We start from the raw sequence: 17,797 nt of genomic DNA on the forward strand, positions 1-17,797 counted from the left end.
TTACCATCATTGACCTTCAAACCCATCTCCATGGGGTTGTTGGGAAAGTTCTTTAGTTGTAGAAGAACAAGACATCAAGAAGCTTGGTTCATTCTAGCTTTAGTGACTTCAATCAAGTACACCTTCGATTCTTGTATCAAAACTAGGGTTGTTACAAAAGCTTTATTTTAAGACCAAGTGACCTCTTTCTCATGGTTGATTTCACTATATTTCATAATGTAAATACAAATATTATTTTGCAGCTTTCAGGTAATTTGGATTTATTGTTTATTTCAGGTTTGATTTTGTAAATATGGGAATGATGTTCTGCGGACCTTATTTTTCACTTTGTAATAAGAGTTCAATTATATAATAACAGTATTCTAATTTTGAATATCTATTAGGGCCTAATGGGGGTTATGTGGATTTCATTTTATATTATTGAATATTGTAATCTAGGTTGAATAATAACTTTGGAGTTCATGATATTTTGACATGCTTTAGAAAATCACCATTGCAATTTTAAAAGATCTCAACCATAAATATTGTCATATATGGTTGTCTAGTTATAAATTTTTTTATTCATCTAGTTTACGTGTTTAAGGATGACTTATGATTTGTAGAATTGTGAAGTGTCTTGCACTGACAACTCAAAATCATAATGGCACGCCTATTCCTCTCTCGGGTCTACAATCACCCTCCTAGAAATGGGTATATTTAGTAAGATAAGGCAATCCTTATTTACGGTTAGTAGGATGGAGCTATATGCAAGCCAATGCCAAGCATTTTGACTTTTAAGGAGAAACCTTCTCTTTAAAAGTGTAGACGCAATCAATGATGGCGTAGAGGACCAAATGCTTCCGCAAAGTTACTGGTGAGATAGATGTTTGTTTATACAACATGTTAATGTTCATGACGTTTAGTAAATAGAAAATAGCAAGAAAGGAAAGACTCTACTTTAATTATTTATCTGCTAAATAATATATAGTATTATAAGATGTTATGTTTAAAAATATAAATAATGACTAGAATAAAATAAAACACTTAATGAATTAGTATATACAAAGATATTATGTTTTATAAATTAAGATAAATGACTTTTGATTTCTATTTATTTATTTTAATTTTAATATTTGTACATTAAAATTTTAGTACTTAAAAGCTAATTTTTGCAATTTATACGATAGACCAATAACAATATACTGCAATTACAAAAAATATTATAATTATTATTACTAATTCAACATAATATATAAATATATTAAAGGAGTGTAAACAGAATTTAAAACTCAAAATAAATAAAATTTTAAATCTCATTAAAAATTTGAAGTTCAATTTAAAATGTACTAATAAACTATCAAAATTTTATAAGGAAAAAAAAACAAAGAACATTAACCATATTTATTAATTAATGAAAATATTTAGAATTTTTAAAAATAAGAAAAAAAAATCACAAAAGTTTCAATGATAACTATAACATTTCACAAAAGCTTCAACAACAAATTTACATGATCGTGATAAGTAATATTAGGAGCTTATTTGTATATGTATTAAAATATTGTCATATTAATTTTTGTCTTGTGATACAGCTTTATTGGCTGTAACAGAAACATATTTGCTCATTATTCAGTAACTTAGTAAACTCAACAAATCAATTAAAGTTATTTAGGATACTTTGGAAATTGTTATTGAAAACAATTTGTTACTATTAGAATAAAAATAAAATTTAAACTTTAAAAAAAAATAAAAAAAATAAAAAATAAAAAAACATGTTAAACTTTTGAATAGAAATAGTTTTTAAAAAAAATTGACAAGAGAATAGGTTATTTTTTAAAAATAAATTTATCATATTTTTAGCTATTTTCTTTAGCATATTACTTTATATTTTTAAATTTCAAAAGATATTTTTTTTGCTTTTAATACTTACAACTTTTTAATGTTTATAAATTATAATTCTAGCACTTAAATTAATATTTGTAACTTATGCAAATTACTTGTAACATACAATATATATAAACATTCATGTCCATACTTGAATATTGCACCTTTTAGATTATTTAATTTAATTTAATGGGGATGAATATTAAGTTGAAAAGTGACAATTTATCATTGAAAATATGCATAGACAGATGCTTTTATTTTTTTGGTGGAATGATGTTTATTTTGTTTATTGGAATTTTTTCCTCTTTCTTAGGCCGGGTTGTAAACTCCTTAAGAAGTGTAGGTTTTGATTTTTACAATGTAAAATATTTTCCTTTATTTTGGATGGGTTGTAAGCTTAATTTGAAGAGCATAGGATTTTTATTATGTTGTTAAAATTTTATATTTTAATTCATGTATGGTGACCAAAGAGAAGAAAAAAGAGGTTCCAATGGCATTCATAGAGGAAAACCATCCAAGAAATGGTGAGTCTTTTTATGGAAACAAGGTTCCCTTTTTATGGTTGTATAAGGAGTAGTGGTATTTCTACCTTTGTATGGTTGAATCCTTCTCATTAGAGAAAAAGGTTGGTGGAGGTGTTCTTCTAGTTGAACTCCAATGGCAATAGTTGTGATTGGTTAATAATGGTGGTGGTTTCATCAACGAAGATGTTGATTTGTAGTGTAAAGAACATCAATATTAGTCATAGTGGTAGCCTTGGCTTTCTTCAACAATAATGGTGTTACACTTGTCCAAGTCAATGTTAAACTCTGTTCAATTTTTGGCCTCAATAATGACTATCCTTTTAGCAATACTTTGATAGTCTACTCATAATTTTGTTGAAGCTCCATAGACTTTGCATTAACTAGAATTTTTGTGTATCACTTCTTTCACTAATTTCTACAACTTCATGGTTAGAAATTCTTCTCAAGGCATCACTCGTCCTCTTATTATATCTACTTCAACTAAGACAACATTTACATATATACCTTGGATTAGGTTTCTATTGTCTAGTTAATTGTTTTGTTCAAAATCCAATTTCTCCTAGTTGACTTGTATGTACTTCTATTGTGGTTTTATGATGTTAAGTTGTTAGTCTACCATGGACTTATAAGTTGACTCATCATTTTTGGTAGACAGACTTTTGATTTATCATCTTCTAGACTCAAGTTTGCTTACTCAATTTCTCTTCCAATCCTATCATGCAAAATTTCTTCCAAATTTTTAGTATTTAGCAAAACTATATATTACATTGTCCACCAATCATAGAGTTAGACGTTAACGCAGGCAATTTGTGGATTCATCAAATATAGCATTCCTCAATATGTAACACCAATCAATTATAGAGTCAGAACATCTGCATCCTTCCTTTTCTCTATCATATCCTAAAAATTTGTAGGACATTATCTTCTTATCAAACTTGCTTCATAGGTGATTAGGCATGAACATGTAGCAAACAAATCATTCCATAACTTTTGTAAAGGGTAAACAAACCCTAGCTTTACCTATGATAACCTATTAATTAAATAAGTTGTTCTAATATACTCAATCCAAAATCTACTAAGTGATATATTTCTACAAGTTGGCTTTCCTTTCTTCCAGGTTAATTTGCTCTGGAGTGCTCAGGGAAGTTAATTAACTAATGCTAAATTTTACATTCCCTTAGATATTTTGAGAATCCATATAATATATACTTGATCTCATTATTTGTATGAAGGTATGTCATTTTCTTTTCACCTTCGCTTTAACTTTACCCTTGAACATTGTGGACCTATTCAAAACTTCTAATTTTTGTTTCCAAAAAGAAACTCATGTATACTATGGGAAATCATCTATACATATCATCATATACACAACCCACTAATTAATGCTTATTTTACTACACCTAACACATCTAAAGGGATGAGTTCCAAAGGTTCTTTAGCTATAAATTTTAAATATTCAAATGGAAGTTGAAACACTTCACCATATGAACACTTAGCAAAAATAGTATTTCCATGAATATTGAGATGAGGGAGACCATTGAGCATTGACTTATATACCATTCGCTTTAGCTTGTGATAACTAACATGCCCTAGTTGTGCATATTGCAAATTTTTAGTCTCATTCTTTTGCGCCTTATCTACATATATAGATTATATTTACATCACATAGATAAACTTTAATTTTCTTCCTTCCATGACTAGTATGCCTAGTGGCTTAAGGATCTAAAATACCTTGACATATTTTCTCTAAACACCGTATAATTGTTTTTTGTCAATTGTGATTGCACTCACAAATTTCGTGGAAGTCCTACAAGGTACGTAAACAATAGAAAAATATGTGAAACAAAAAAATTTATTAAAATTAATAATTGTGGAGTACAATCTCAATGTTAATATTCTTTATAAAAGAATAGTTCCGTTTGATTCTTTCATTTTAATCACAATCTGAAGTAGATGTTGAAAGTGCTTTCTTGATTTAGAAAGTCAATCAAGGGCCTAGAGTGGCTTATTCTTGAATGACTTTATCACAAGCAGAAGAACACATGTGTTATTTTTTTATGATTTCTTGAACTTGCAAGCATATTCTGTGAAGCCTTAAGTCAATTAAGGGCCTATTGTGGCTTATTCCCGAATGACTTTAATCATAATCCAAAAGCAGGTGACAAAAGTGTTTTCTTTATTTTGAAAGTCAATCAAGGGCCTAGAGTGACTTATCCTTGAATGACTTTGTTGAAAAGCAAGGAACGTGTGTGTAGTTCTTCTGTGATTTCTCGAACATGTAAGGAGATTTTGTGAAGCCGTTTTTTTCTTTACAAAGTCTCTTTACTAGTGTAGTCATTTTGTTGATCCGAAGTCTCCTCATTGAAGGAAGTCACCCCTATTTATAAGTAAAATTAGGGAATCAAATTTGAAATTCCCTAAGATTTAGTTGTTTAATTCAAAGAATTTGGTTCCTTGATTTCAACAACTTATCTTCTTCATTAAGGAAACTTGCTAATAAGAGAATTTTTTTTTTTAAAAAAAAAAATTGACTTCAATTGGAAGTTTGATTTTATTTGTGAGACTAAATTTTGTAGACTTCCAAATTTTTGCCACATGTCAACCTTTTAATATATATCACATGTCAAATATGTGTATGACCCACACTTGTTGAGCCTAAATTTTGTTGAATTGAGAAGCCATTATTTTGGAGGTCAATTTAGTGATAATTTAAATTTTGAGGTCTACAAATGCCTCCACTTCAAGACGTATTACATGCATGCCCTATCATGTCTACGAGGTAGGTCTTGAAGTTTAGCCTTCATTTTTCTTTGACTTTACTTTTTTTTCAAAGAAATATTTTAATAGGAAGTTTTCTATTTTAAAAATATCTCTTTCCCACTTTTCCCAAACACTATTTTGTTTTCTTCCTTTCTTTCCACTTAGTATCAAAGGAAGATTTTGCGTGAACAGAAAAGTTTCTAATTTGAACATCCACTTTCCTTTTTTAATGGCCATTTTCCCTTCCAATTTATCTTCCCTATATTTTATATAAAGACGACAACAATTTAAAAAATCCAACTTGAACTCACTTTGAGAAGTCTTTCATCCTTAGAGCATGGGGATGTGGAAGCATGCGTGGAGTAGCACTAGTGGAGCCACACCACGACAAGTGGATGGCACACAATGAAGATGACTTTACATGGATGACTCACCATGAGAATGATGACATGGAAGACTCCTTAACATATATAAATATATGTTATAGTGGAGTTGCCCAATGGACCCTCACCATCTTGTACACATGTCAATCTTCATCATTTACAAAGACGAATTTGCTTTCAGGTATTTAATTTTTTTTTTATAAAAAAAAAAAAAAAAAAGATCAACACTTGAGGAGAAAATTTTAATAAACTTAAATATCCACAAAAAAAAATGAATATTTAAAGTTTAACCCTCATGTAATCAAGTTGTAGCCCTAACGCAAAGCAATGTCGTATTTTCCGCACTTATGTACTAAAGTCTTCACCCATATGAATTAGTTTGATTTGAATGTATAGTAGTGTCCAAGTTTTAACATTTAATTAAAATCAGAATTATATTTAACACTTATGTAAACAAATCATGGCTTTGATGTTGCACAATGTTATCCTTTTGGCACTTAATGTGACTTAAGTGTTAAGGTCCTTACTCAATTGACTTGACTTGACTTGAATGCATAATGGTATTCAAGTTCTAACATTTAATTAAAACTTGAATTATATTTAACACCTATGCAAACAAGTCATGGCTTCGACACTATGCAATATTGTACTTTCAACACTTAATGTGGTTGAAGTGTTAAGGTCTTCACTTATGCAAATTGATTTGACTTGGATGCATAATAATATTCAACTTCTCAAAACTTGATTAAAATTGAAACTACACTTAACACTTATGTAGGCAAGTCATAACCTTGACATTGCACGGTATTGTACTTTCAACACTTAATGTGGTTTAAGTGTTAAGGTCTTTATTCATGTGAATTTGTTTGACTTGGATGCATAGTGATATCCAACTTCTCAAAACTTAATTAAAATTGGAATTACACTTAACATCTATGTAGGCAAGTCATAACCTTAACACTACACACTCAAATCCCTTCCAAAAGAGAAAAAGGTAATTAGAGTAAGACAAATATACAAGGCAACGAAGAATCCAAAAGGAGAAATAAAGAATATAAAGCAAGATTAGCGGCTAAGAGTCATAAGAAATAACAAGGCATCCACTATGTAAACAAGAAATCAACAATTGCATTATCAAAAAATCTAGTTTTCCATTATCAAAGTAGGCACATCAATACAAGATATCATTTTATTAAAAAGTGCATTATGAGAAGGAATTGCAATTAAAATTTGCAAAACCTCAAGATCCAATTGTGGATATTTTTATCAAGCCTCTAAAGTTTGAAGATTTTAGAAGGTTAAGGATGTTATTTAGAGTCATAAATCAAGTTTAAGGGGGCATATTTGAAAGTTAAACTTGATTTGGAAACTTTCTAAATATTAGAATTAAATTTAGTATTTAAAAGTCAATGAGAATATTTTATTTTGAGTGGTTATTTTAGTTTCTATTTTTTAGTAATCAAGTCTTAGAAGGCTTCTATATTTTATTATTAAGAGTTTCTATTTTGTTAAGTGTGAGTATCTATAAATAACATATTATATAATATTGATAAGAGAGAGTAGTAGAAGACAATAAAATTTTAAGTTTCCTTAATTTTTTACCTTCTTTTGTTTTTGTGTGTTTCCATTTCAACCCTATTACTCCAAAAACAAGAAACTTGTCACTAGCCTAAAAGATTGAGTATAAAAACAGGACTATAAATGGTCTAGTCTAGGTAAGGCCTAATAAGAAGTGACTCTTTCATTAAACTAACTAAATTAGGGAAAATGAGTGAAGCCAACTTTCATGACCATAGGATGTTTACAACCCAAGCATAGGATTGGCAACAGGGCGGGTTTGGGCGAGGCCACCCCTACCCCATTCCTGTCCCAATTATATAAATCTATTTCCCATCCCCGTCCCATACCCTGGGCGGGACGGGTTAATGGGATCCCATCCCCGTACCTCTCGGCACGAGGCGGGGTCGAGTGTTGGCCCATGCCACCGGGACCATCAGCGGCATCTTCCAATTCCGGAACAGCTTCAAAATCTCGACGACCTCCCTCAACACATCGGAGTTCTTGATGTTGGCACAGTGGTTGCCGTCGTCCCGAACCACGCGGCTCGGGTGCAGGATCGCTAACGTGAGGACAATGTCGGCAGACATGAAGCACATAAACCCAATGTAAGTATCGTCGTTCATAAACACAGCCTCGCTCCAGTTGTAGTTCAGAATGAAGAGGATGAGCCCGCCGATGACGCCCCCCATATTGAAGATGCTCCAGAACAGCGACATGTATGAACCTTTCCTCCCCGACGGGGGGTACGAAGTCATGATAGCTCCCTGCCCCACCTAGAGCAGTCCTGCTCCGATTCTAAGGATGGCGCCGGCGACAATGGCGAAGCCCTGGTGCTGGTAGTGGTTGTAGTAAAGGAAAAAGCCGACGTAGAGAACATAGGTTGAGAAACTGACTCTTCATCTTCCCCAAACCCCATTTCTCTTCTTACCCACTAGATCATATCAGATCAGAATCAAATTCAAACCCAGAGTCTCTATGTATGTTGCTAATTATAATTTCGAGGCGGGGCGGGGCGGGGCGGGTAACTACAAACCCATACCCGCCCCAAACCAAATTCGGGTTTCACAAAACTATCCCATACCCATCCCATACCCGATTAATTTATCCCATACCTGTCCCAATAGGGGCGGGGCGAGGCGAGTGACCCAATTGACCCATGAAATTGCCATTCCTACCCAAGCACCTATATATGCTAAAAACTATGAATATGTTTATATGAAACTATAGCTAACCATGGTTAAACCATAATTCATAATTAAACAACCTTGGACAAATAGAAGATAGAATGCCAAAGTAAAGCAAGTGAGTGTTATAGCAAAAATACAAGTATTCGTACTCTCTTTTTTCTTTGTCTTTATTATAATTACTCAACTCCACATCCATTCTTTGGTCCTTTTTGTTTCACCTTTACTTTCCTTCTCATGGGAGACATTATTTGACTCTTTTAAGACAACTATTAGCTCTAGTTAGATATGTCACATAGTTCCATATTATTATCAAGAAAAGTTGCTCCAACAATGGTGTTCAAGCTTAGTATTGTTAGAAAGTATCTCAAATTCCTATTTAATATATATTTCTTTTCGTAAAAAATATCATACAAAATATCTCAAAGATTAATATTTACTTATTAAAATAAGTTTCCTTACATAATAAGATAAGATGATAAAAATATCCTTATAAATATTCCATGGCATGAGGGAAAAAGATTATGATCATTGAGAAGAGCTTGTAATGACTATATGGGATTTGATAGATCTAACTATAACTACTATTTTAAAAATAGTGGATTGATCTCCCATCTCCTATTTGATCATCATAGAATCATGCTAAAACCTTTTGTACTTTTGTGTGGATTTATTTTAATCTTTATATTATTATACTAGTACATGCTATTGAAGTTTTCATTGTTATAATAGGTGATATTAGAAATTAACATTTCTTGAAGGATAATATTCAAGATTAAAATATACAAATAACATAAAGTCCTATTCTTTCATGCATTTGTATGTGATACATGGACCAAGTGCAATCAATCCCACAAAAGATGCATGATTTACGTGGAAAATCACCCATAGAGTATCCTAAAAAATCTACACATGTAAAACATAGGTTAATTAACTACAAAAAAAAATTTACTAAGTATGAAAAAATGAGTACACAATTTCACCAATTTCACCTAGACTAAACTCTACCTTCTCACAAGGTCTTCATTTTCTGACACCGGCACTAACCTTGACATCGACAATGCAACTCCCATTTATTTCTGTAGTGAAAGCCTCAACAACTAGAGGAAGATACGATCAATCATCATGAATAAACTCAAACAAGATTTGAGTTTTGAGAGTGTTAGGAATGCACAAAGATAATAGTAATAAACTCTAATAAACTCTAAGGCATAGGAGTGTATAATAGCATAACCAATAGATGAATTCATAGGTAAATAACCCTATTGGACCAAGTGTATTTTGGAAACAAAACTTAACAAAAACCAATTTGGAAATTAATTTCCTTAAAATTAAAACTACACTAAAAAAGGCACAAACACTTGAGCACTCTTTATTGGCACTCTAACGTTACATTTTAAATTTTTATTTTCATGCCCAATAAATTCTAAATCCATGGTGTACCTTATATTGGTCATTATCCTCCAAACAACTCAACCATACTTAAACAACTTAGTAAATGAATTAGCAATGACTTAGTATCCTTAAGGTCAATGCAAAACTGAGCGAAGTACACAGTTGAATCTAAGAATGTATAGAACAAAATTTTCAACTTAAACTAACTAGCCTAACACACTAACAATCTTCCCCTTTAGCAAGTTTTTGATAAAATAACAATTATACATAAACCCTTCAGTATTCTTAATAGAGTTTATATACCACTTTATAATACTCAAATCTAAAACAAACATTCTATATAATGATTTTCAAATTTTCAATAGCAAATCCTAAAAGTTCTTGAAAGTGTCTTGGAACATGTGACCTACACTTTGATGCATATATACAAAACCATTACTTCCAAAGTTAAATCTTCACTTTGAAGCTTCGGAAAGAGATTGACGCATACAAATCAATAATTTGTAGGCCATTTGAAAAAAAAAATAAAAGAAATAAGATAAATGCACAATTATTGAAAAGAGTCAAGGTTGCAGTCCTTTGAGCATGTTAGCAAGATCCTAGCCTTCAGTGCGAAAGGTGGATAAAATGGTTGTGGTTAGCCAGATCAAACTTGACCTTGGGCATTGCAAATCACCAGTTGTAATAAGTGCATCTTTGTTATCATCTTCCACAAAGTTGTATGCATCTTAGAACTGACAACTGAAATGGTTACAGGGGAAAAATCCTTACCAGAAGCCTAAACTTTTGCCGGGATAGATCTGAAAGGCAGCCAAGAATTTTCAAGGAATAATTAGCCTAAATTTAAACTTGAAAAAACAGAGAAGAAGGTGAAAAACCAGTGAAAATTTTTCAACCATATGACTGGCTGTTTATGGTCAATTTCACATTAATTTCTTTTCAAGGGAATTATTGAGCATGGAACAAGTACCTGGCTCTAAACCGTTGTAGCATGAAGTTCATTAGAAAGCTTGGTCATCAATCACTATGCATGGAATGTGGCTTATATAGTGCCAATCTTGCCCTTCCCTAAATTTGCACCTACGTTTCAGCAAGGGGCAGTATCTTATTTCTAGAAAAGAGAGGGATGCAGGAAGCCTCTCTTCTGTCAAGCATTGGAGCTTATGGCAGCCACTGATGCACAATCTTCTAAGACAGTTAAGGTGCTGAAGACCTACTTGTGTTAAGGACTGGAGACTAGCACAATCGCTGATCCTTAATTCTTTAAGAGAAGTAAGATGTTCAAACCCCTGTTCTGCCAAGAATTGAAGCTTGGGGCACCAGTCTACCCATAAATTTTCAAGAAGAGCAAGGTGCTTAAGCCCATTGTTGTCAAGAGACTTGAGATCTGGAAGACGCGAGATTTGGAGAGAGGTAAGATTGGAGGGCAGCAGGCAATCCTTTGGAAATGTCTCCAAGCCTTCACATCCACCACTGATTCTGAAATGAGTAAGAGAGGAGAATCTTTGCAAACCCCAATCCTCCTGGGGACTCAGTTTGTTGCAGTTGTGAATTTCAAGAGAACGTAGTTTCGAGGGAAAACCCTCTCTAGGGAACAACAATTCAGGACAATCATGAAGAGTCAACGTCTGCAAAGATGAGAGAGCGTGCCCTACCGACTGTTGAGAGCTGGCAAGTAGAGGGCATGACGAGTCAAGAGTTGGCAATCCAATAGACACAAGATTAGTACAGCCTTGGATGAACATCCACTGAAGAGACGTGAGACCCGCTTCTGGAATTGTAATTGAAAGAGATTCAAGCCGCTCAAGATCACTGATTTCAAGATGAGTCAACCTTGGGAAAAAGCCGAATGAGAAGGACGAAAGAGAATTACAAGTACCATGGATGCTCAGCCGTTCAAGGAATGGGTGGTGGCATTTCAGAAACTCCTGTAGTAGAAACTCTAGTTTCTTAGAGTTATAGATACTTAGGGATTTCAATGTAGTGGGTAATCCACCTCTCTGCAAGAATCTAGAAAAAGAGCAATGCTTTATTTCCAAATATTGAAGATGAGTGTTGCTTTGCAGCATTCTCTCGAGTGGAGACTCCACAGACTCACAATTATTAATGGAGAGCCAGCGCAGTCCTGGGGGCAATTCTTTCAACTGTGAGATGTCTGAAACTACCAAACTCTCAAGAGAAGTGAAGCCAGAATATTGGATCTGGCACAGCACTTTGCCACATTTGAGCATCTTCAATTTGCGTATTGCTGGAAACCTTGGAAGTGAAACCAGAAGCTGATTACATCCTTCAATCTCAAGTTTTATCAAGGAAGGGAGCTGGATTGGCAAGTCCCCTGTAAGCTTGGGACAGTTCTTTATGTAGAACTCCTGGAGACGAGGGAACTCTCCACCTTCACCTCTAAAAGATAACCATTCTTTCCACTCAGGCAAATCTTCAAATCTTAGGGTTTCTAGGGATGTGAAAGGCTTAGCTGGTAGATAATCATTCCCATAGAACTCACTTCCCACCCTTTCGACTCCGTTCATCCCTCTTATATCAAGAACTTGAAGAGAGGGAAGCGGCAAGAATGGGCAGTGTTTACATTTGTAGAGATGCAGGGTAACAATATTGAAGAATGAAAGATCTCCAAGCCAAACTGGAAATCTTGTACCACCAAAGCAATTAAATGAGGCTGTAACTTGTTAAGTACGTCTGTTCCATGTTGCAGAACACCGTCAGTACTGTGATTCCACTGCAGAAGTAACTCATCCAGGTACCGCTTGTCCTTCAAATTAGCCTCCAAGGCATCCCTAAAACCCAACACATTCTGCAGCCCCGCAATCTGAAGCTTTCCACTAATATAGGGAAGCTCCCTTAACTTTCCAATACTAGACCGATCTCCTTGGCCCACCATAAAAGTACTCAGTGTCTGCAAACTTTTTAGTTGACCCATATCAGCAGGCATCTTTGTTACTTTGGTATCAGTAATATCAAGATGACGCAAGTTAATCAATTTGCCCATCCCCACAGGCAATTCAATGAGAGAAAAGCATCCTGATAATATCATTGTTTGTAAATTGTGCAAGGTACCTATTGATTTAGGTAACCTTATAAGGAATATACAATTGGAAAGATCCAGATACCGTAAATGTTTCAGATTACCTATTGAATCAGGCAAATCAATTATTTTATAATCACACAAAGACAATACCCGCAGCCATCTCAATGTTGGTAGTAGATCATGTGAAACTCTTTTACTCAAGTGGGAGACTGATCCAGAAGCTTGAATTTGTAAAGATAAGAAGGTCCGAAGACAATTTATGTCGTTAAAGGCCTCAAATCTCCCAAAGGCATCACATTCTGTTCTAAAATATGATAAGTGACGAACCTTTTCAAGAGTTTCATGCCTCTCATCATTCTCCAATCGGATACCAAATTCTCCGGACACAAGTTGAGCCAAGTCATTCATGAGGTCATGCATTACAAAACATGATCTATTGTTACTTGATTTCTGGAAAAAAGACCTCGATAACAGTTCATTAAAGTTCTTATCTCCCACTTCCTCCAGTTTAGAGACCCCTTCTTCTCTTTTCTTGCTACTTGGTTCTTGCAAAAACCCTTCTGCCATCCACAAAAGAATCAGCTTCTCCTTTTGGAATTCATAATTCTTAGGAAAAATTGAACAATAAGCAAAACAACGCTTTAAATGTGAAGGAAGATAGTAGTAGCTCAATCTTAAAGAGGAAAAAATTTCATTAGTCGGCAACTTCCACATTTCCTTGTTCAATATATTCTCCCATTCCTCTTCTGCTACCTTACAATACAAGATCCCCCCCAATATTTTTGCAGCCAAAGGGGAACCATTACATTTTCCCACTATTTCTTTGCCAATTGCTTCTAATTTCGGATGTAGACTAGAATCTCCACTTCCAAATGCATGTTTAGCAAAAATAGACCAGCAATCTTCAAATGGCAACTGCCCCAGATGATGAATTCGAGTGGCACGCATGATTAGCGCAACCTTCTCGCTACGGGTAGTCACAATAATTTTACTTCCTTTGGAGCCGGCTTTGAGGGGAGTGTGTAGCAGGTCCCAGTTATTATAGTTTTCATTCCAAACGTCATCAAGAACAAGTAGAAATTTCTTTCCATTAACACTCTCCTTCAATCTAACTTGAAGCAGATTTGGATCCTTCGCTTTGGAATTCAGGGGACTAACTTGTCTAAGAATTGCCTTCATAATTTTCAAAAGATCAAATTCATCTGAGACACATATCCATGATTTGAGGTCAAAATGTGTGTCCAGTCTCTCATCATTATACACAAGTTGACTAAGTGTGGTCTTACCAAGACCACCCATGCCCACTATGGAGATTACACATGCCTCATTGCCCCTTTGATTATCTCACAATAAAAATTCAATTATCTCCTCTTTGCTACCACCCCTACCGTACACCCCAGATTCATCTACCAAAGATGCTGATGGCCATCTTTGTGACCGTTTCTCTCCTACTCCTTCTTTCAACCCAAGAACATCTTTTTGCTGTGCAAGAAATTCTAGTCTATCAATGATGCCCTCTACTGTGGACTCTATCCCTTCACCAAGTGAATCAAGCGAGGTAGAAATGATGCTCCATACCTGAGTTGCACTAGTTTGAGAATCAGACTCCATCTTGCATCTTAAAGCTTCAGTAGCAATCTCATCTAGTAGATCCTCCGCTTCATAGACAACATGTTTAAGCTCCTCTACCCACTTTGTGACCGGTGGATTCGTAATTTGCTTCACCTCCGCATCGTTAAGCACTGTATAGACAGTGAGCAATGTTATCTCCATCTTCTTTAGGAGTTCTGGGTTGAATCTCTGTCCCCGGACGAAGTTCACAACCTCACGAGAAGCCAACCTGTCGAATAGAACTTGAAGAGAAGCCGAGAGAAATGCTCCTCCCACCACAGCCTCAGCCATGTCTGTATTTCCACAGAGGAATTAAGTAAATTTTCACAAAGATGTAAACAAGAAGGAAAAATTCTCTAATGGCAATGTTGACCAAAACAGCAAGCAGAATCTTTCCTTCATCTAACAGTCAGCCAGATAATACAAAAGGGAGGCGCTAGAATAAATGAGACAAATTACAAAGACTGGTTATAAAGGGAGATTTGCCATTATTTACATTAAAAATATATAATTATATGATACATAACAAATATATATCAAATGATAATTGAGGAAAAGACTTTTTCTTTTCCTCTGTACATTGCTTTCTTTTTCTCTTTCGGTGAATTGGAATCCTAGAATAGTGGAAAAGCGTGCAGCTTTGGGAGGCATTATTGTTCCTGTGCTTTTTTCAAATTTAAAATGGCAGCCCGTCACTTTAAATTGAAGTGGCTGCGAAGGGGATTCAAACCCGAGTTTTGGATCAAAATGGCCCCTTTATATAAAAAAGTATATTAGATTTAACCACTTTATAAAACTTATATTTAAATTAGTCTCTTTGATGCCACATAAGAGTCATATCATAGAAATATATTTTTTTTCAAAATTTTAGTTAAAATCTCAATTGGCAACTAAGACTTCATTTTTTAACTGAAGCCGTAGCTACCAACTAAGGTTTCAGTTTTTAAACTAAAATGGCAGTTGTTAACTGAGACTTCAATTTTTGAACTAAAGTTGCAATTGTCAATTAAAACTTCATTTTTTAATTGACGTTTCAATTGACAATTGTGGCTTCATTTTTTAACTAAAACCTTAATTGTCAACTGAGGCTTTAGTTAGTTTTTGTTTTTTTACTTTAAAATTTAATTAAAATTTATTAAATTATAATTTATTATTGAAATTAAAAATATATACTTTAATAATAAATTATTTATATTTAAGTTTAAAAATCTAGTATTGCTTCAACAAACATAAATTAATAAATAGAAGATCTTATAAATTAATATTTTATTTATTAATTTAAGATTTAATTTGTTGTTTTTTAAAATATTAATTTATTTATATTATGACAAATTTATCTTTATCGAAATAATAGTATACTCCTAAACCGCAGTTGACAACTAAGGCTTCAATTAATATTTTTTTTTTTTAGTTTCAAATTTAATATAAAAAACTATTAAATTACAACTTATTATTGAAATTAAAAATATATACTTTAATAATAAATTATTATATTTAAACTTAAAAATCTAGTATTACTTCAATAAACATAAATTGGTAAATATAATATAATAAATTAATAATTTTAAAATAATAAAATTATATGACATACAAATAAGCTATAAAATTTTATAATTTATTAATTTAAGATATTTAATTTATTATTTTTTAAGATATTAATTTATTTATATTATAATAAATTTATCTTTATCGAAATAATAATATACTCTTAAGTTTTAATATACAGATTTTTTGACAAAATTAGTTAATAAAATTAATTAAAAAAAATCTACTTCAAAATATAATTTTTAGTAGCTTCATCAAAGTCACAAAAAATACCCACTAAACATTTATATGCTGAGGGGAAAAAAAAAAAAATATATATATATATATATATATATATATATATATATATATATATGCCTCCACAAGGAGGGAACTTATGGATAAATTTGATATAATATAAATAAATTAATATCTTAAAAAAAACAACAAATTAAATATCTTAAATTAATAAATTATACAATTTTATATCTTATTTATATATTATATAAATTTATTATTTTAGATTATTAATTTATTAATAAATAAAATATTCATTTATAATATCTTCTATTTATCAATTTATGTTTGTTGAAGTAATACTAGATTCTTAAGTTTAAATATAAATAATTTATTATTAAAGTATATATTTTTAATTTCAATAATAAATTATAATTTAATAGTTTTAAATTAAATTTTAAAGTAAAAAAAAATAATAATAACTTAAGTCTCAATTTACAAGTGAGGTTTTAATTCAAAAATGAAGTCTCAGTTGTTAATTAAGGTTTTAATTAAAAAATGAAACCTCAATTGGCAATTGTGACTTTAGTTTAAAAATGAAACCTCGGTTGCCAATTGAGGTTTTAACTAAAATTTTGAAAAAAAATATATTTCTATGACATGGTTTCTACATGGCACTAAAGAGACTAATTTGAACATAAGTTTCATAAAGTGTTTAGATCCAATATTTTTTATATAAATGAGTCATTTTGACCCAAAACTCTTCAAACCCAGGCCAACATTCAAGCTTGTTGCCACTAGAACAAGTTATTATTGGTTAATATATGATAATAATAAATATGTTAAAATTTATTATTAAATAATAAATAAATAAATTTTAATTATTTTATTTTAAATTTTATTTAATTAATTAATAAATATATAAAAACCATCATTATAATTTTTTAAAAAAATATTTTTTAATATCATTTATATGATAATTAAATATTAAAAAGTCGTATGTGCATTATCATTTATTTTACATTATTGAATGCATTTGAATTCAATAAATTATAGTTTAAATATTAAATGTATCATCATTTATCTCATTAATCCTATTTTTTAAAAAAATTACTATCACTTCACTTTTAAAAAAATTTTATTTATCCTTTTAATTTTATTTAATTTTGAATGTTTTTATTTTAAAATATTAAAAATATAAAGTTATTCAAAAAATACTAAAATATGAAAAAAAAAAAAATAATAAGTTGTAATATTTTATAAATTAAAATTAATTTGATTAGATAAATAATAAATTATTAATACCGACATATCTTGCTTATCGATATTTTTCTCTTTAATCATACCTATATCAATTACAGTTAAACAAATAAATTTAACATTTTTATTTATTTTATCATTTTTTATATTTCTCCAAATATTTTCATGAAGTTCGAATAATTTTTATCTTATCGATATTTTTGTCAAAATATCCACCGATATTTTTCAATATATCCACCGATATTTTTTCAACATATCTGTAAAATCCCGATATATTTATATTTATCAATATTTCAAACCTTGGTTCTACTACAACGAACTAATTGTGAGGTTGGTTGTATGAATATGTATATACACACATATGAATATTCTATCTAGGAAACCAATTGTCTAATTATAATATATAGAAGCTATTTTTCATTTGTCTAATTATAGTAGAAAGTTATACTTTCTCTA

At 31.6% G+C, this 17,797-nt stretch overlaps 2 protein-coding genes across 2 annotated transcripts; both read right to left on the reverse strand.

Moving 5' to 3' along the window:
- Nucleotides 1-10,667: 10,667 nt before the first annotated feature.
- On the reverse strand, nt 10,668-12,194 carry LOC117925917 (disease resistance protein RGA2-like). The gene has a single exon (XM_034845027.1). It carries the CDS (start codon nt 12,192-12,194, stop codon nt 10,668-10,670), a length of 1,527 nt encoding a protein of 508 aa, XP_034700918.1.
- Nucleotides 12,187-14,033, reverse strand: LOC117926429 (putative disease resistance RPP13-like protein 1). The gene has a single exon (XM_034845524.1). The coding sequence runs from the start codon at nt 14,006-14,008 to the stop codon at nt 12,200-12,202; it is 1,809 nt and encodes a 602-aa protein (XP_034701415.1). The 5' UTR covers nt 14,009-14,033; the 3' UTR covers nt 12,187-12,199.
- Nucleotides 14,034-17,797: the final 3,764 nt, after the last annotated feature.

Source organism: Vitis riparia, chromosome 12 (genome assembly GCF_004353265.1).
Source record: "Vitis riparia cultivar Riparia Gloire de Montpellier isolate 1030 chromosome 12, EGFV_Vit.rip_1.0, whole genome shotgun sequence".
Classification (NCBI taxonomy): domain Eukaryota; kingdom Viridiplantae; phylum Streptophyta; class Magnoliopsida; order Vitales; family Vitaceae; genus Vitis; species Vitis riparia.